The sequence below is a fragment of the Mus caroli genome, chromosome 8, assembly GCF_900094665.2.
Source record: "Mus caroli chromosome 8, CAROLI_EIJ_v1.1, whole genome shotgun sequence".
Taxonomy (NCBI): Eukaryota; Metazoa; Chordata; class Mammalia; order Rodentia; family Muridae; genus Mus; species Mus caroli.
The window spans coordinates 15088007-15090109 of NC_034577.1; the positions used below are offsets into that span (position 1 = coordinate 15088007).

At 41.0% G+C, this 2103-nt stretch overlaps 1 protein-coding gene across 1 annotated transcript in view; it reads left to right on the forward strand.

Annotated features, from left to right (window-relative positions):
* The window catches only part of Agpat5 (1-acylglycerol-3-phosphate O-acyltransferase 5), a 35929-nt gene that overhangs the window by 22943 nt on the left and 10883 nt on the right, over window positions 1-2103 (forward strand). Inside the window, exon 3 of the mRNA XM_021170198.2 lies at window positions 1443-1558. Coding sequence (XP_021025857.1) covers window positions 1443-1558 — 116 coding nt within the window. The remainder of the gene's footprint in view (window positions 1-1442; window positions 1559-2103) is intronic.

Below are 2103 nucleotides of genomic sequence, written 5' to 3' on the forward strand. Positions count from 1 at the left end.
GCATGTTGCATACTCAAAACAGAAGACGCAGGGGCAGCTGCACAAGGCAGCAGTGGGCAGAGATGCTTGTTCATTCATATGTATGTGGTTTTGAATTAAGTTTTGCTCATTGCTTATTCAAAAACTTTTATTCACAATTTTTTTTTGACCACTAAAATCAGTTTGCAACCCACCGTTTCTAAAGCTGCAAAATAAGAACTACATATCTACCTAGCACAATTGTAAATCACNCGAGACCCTTGTTTGGGTATTGTAAGAATTGAACACTGTATCCAGGAAGTCATTAGTAAAAACCTAATGTGGTACCTTGCTTTTTAAAGATTTATTTACTTATTTAATATATATGCCCTATCATATATATACCTGCATGCTAGAAGAGGGCATCAGATGTCAGTAGAGATGGTTGTGAGCCACCATGTGGTTGTTGGGAATTGAACTCAGGACCTCTGGAAGAACAGCCAGTGCTCTTAACCACTGAGCCATCTCTCCAGCTCCTAATGTAGTGCCTTTTGTCAGACANTATGTGTATGGGATATTTAGCTACAGTTGTTTCACTTGCCATTTTTTTCCTTATAATTTTCCATTCTTCATTTAAAAAGAAATATCTTTTATTTTTTTACCCTTAATTAAATATTATTCAATGGTTATTTAGTATTTGGGTTGTTGAGTTACTTAGCATTTTGTAACTTTTAAACGTTTGTTCTTTCTTTTCCTGTGTATGTTTGAGTCCCTACATATATGCCTGTGCACTGTGCATATGCCTGGTGTACTTGGGGCTCATGGAGGGCCTCATATCCACTGGAACTGGAGTTAGAAGCAGAGCTGGCTTATGGGTACCAGACCTGGGCCCTCTGTGAAAGCAGCAACTGAATCCTTAACCACTGAACAAAATCTCTTCAGCCCCATGTATTTTGTAGCTTTGTGTTTTATCCTTGAAATAAAAGGCCTTTTAAGAAATGAGAAAAGCCTTTNATCCCAACAGAGGTAAGTGGATCATTGAGTTCGAGGCCATCTTGTCCACAGAGTGAATTCTAGGAGAACCAGGGCTACACAGAGGAAAAAAAAAAACAAAAAACAGGAAAAACACACACCTCCTTGATTTAAGGGTTTTTTGTTTGTTGGTTGTTTTTTGGAGTTTTGGGGAGGGGGTATTTTTTTTAATGTGTCTGGAATTGGCTTTGTTTTAAGCATTTTAATCATACTTTATTTTTAAAAAACCTAAAAGCTTATTTAAGGCCAGGTCTTGTTATGTGGCCCTAGTGGACCTGGGACTTGCTCTGTACACCGAGTTGGCTCTGAGCCTGTGCGCCTTCGGCCTTCTGCCTCCATAGTTATATTCTCAGGACATGGTACAAAGGCAGGGCTGTGAAGAAGAGTTTTGGTTCCTGGGAGGGGAAGGTTGGAGCTGATGTGTGAGGTACTCACTTGGGTCTGCCTTACAGTTGACTGGATTGTTGCGGACATGCTGGCTGCCAGACAGGACGCCCTTGGACATGTGCGCTACGTACTGAAAGACAAGTTAAAATGGCTTCCGCTGTATGGGTTCTACTTTGCTCAGGTAACCTTTGTCTTTGCTCTATTATTTCAAACTTAACACCATTTAATGACACTATATCTGATTTTTTGTTTATTTGTTTGTTTTATGGTATCAGTGATTGAACATGGGGTCATATGTGTGCTACTGAGTGACATCCTTAGTTCAGACATTTTTTAAAGCGACTTTTAATGACTTATTTTAAATTTAAGTATTTTTATTTAGAATTCTATATGTGTGCACATGCATATGTGTGCTTGTGTGCACACGTGGATGCATGTGAGGTCGAAGGACAATTTTCAGTACAAGTGTGGGTGTCACTTTTCAGGCACCTTCCACTCTTACTTTGAGACAGTCTCCTAGACCTTCGCTGAGTTGCCCAGGCTAGCCGGCCAGTGAGCCCCGGGCATCTACCCGTCTCTGTCTCCTTACCTTTACTTAGGTTACAAGTGTGTGCTGCTGTGCCCAGCTGTTTACTGGATTCTAGGGATCCAAACGTGGGTCCTCGTACTTGTGAGACAAGTACTTTCCCAACTGAGCCACCTCCCCAGCTCTTCTTCGCGGCTCCT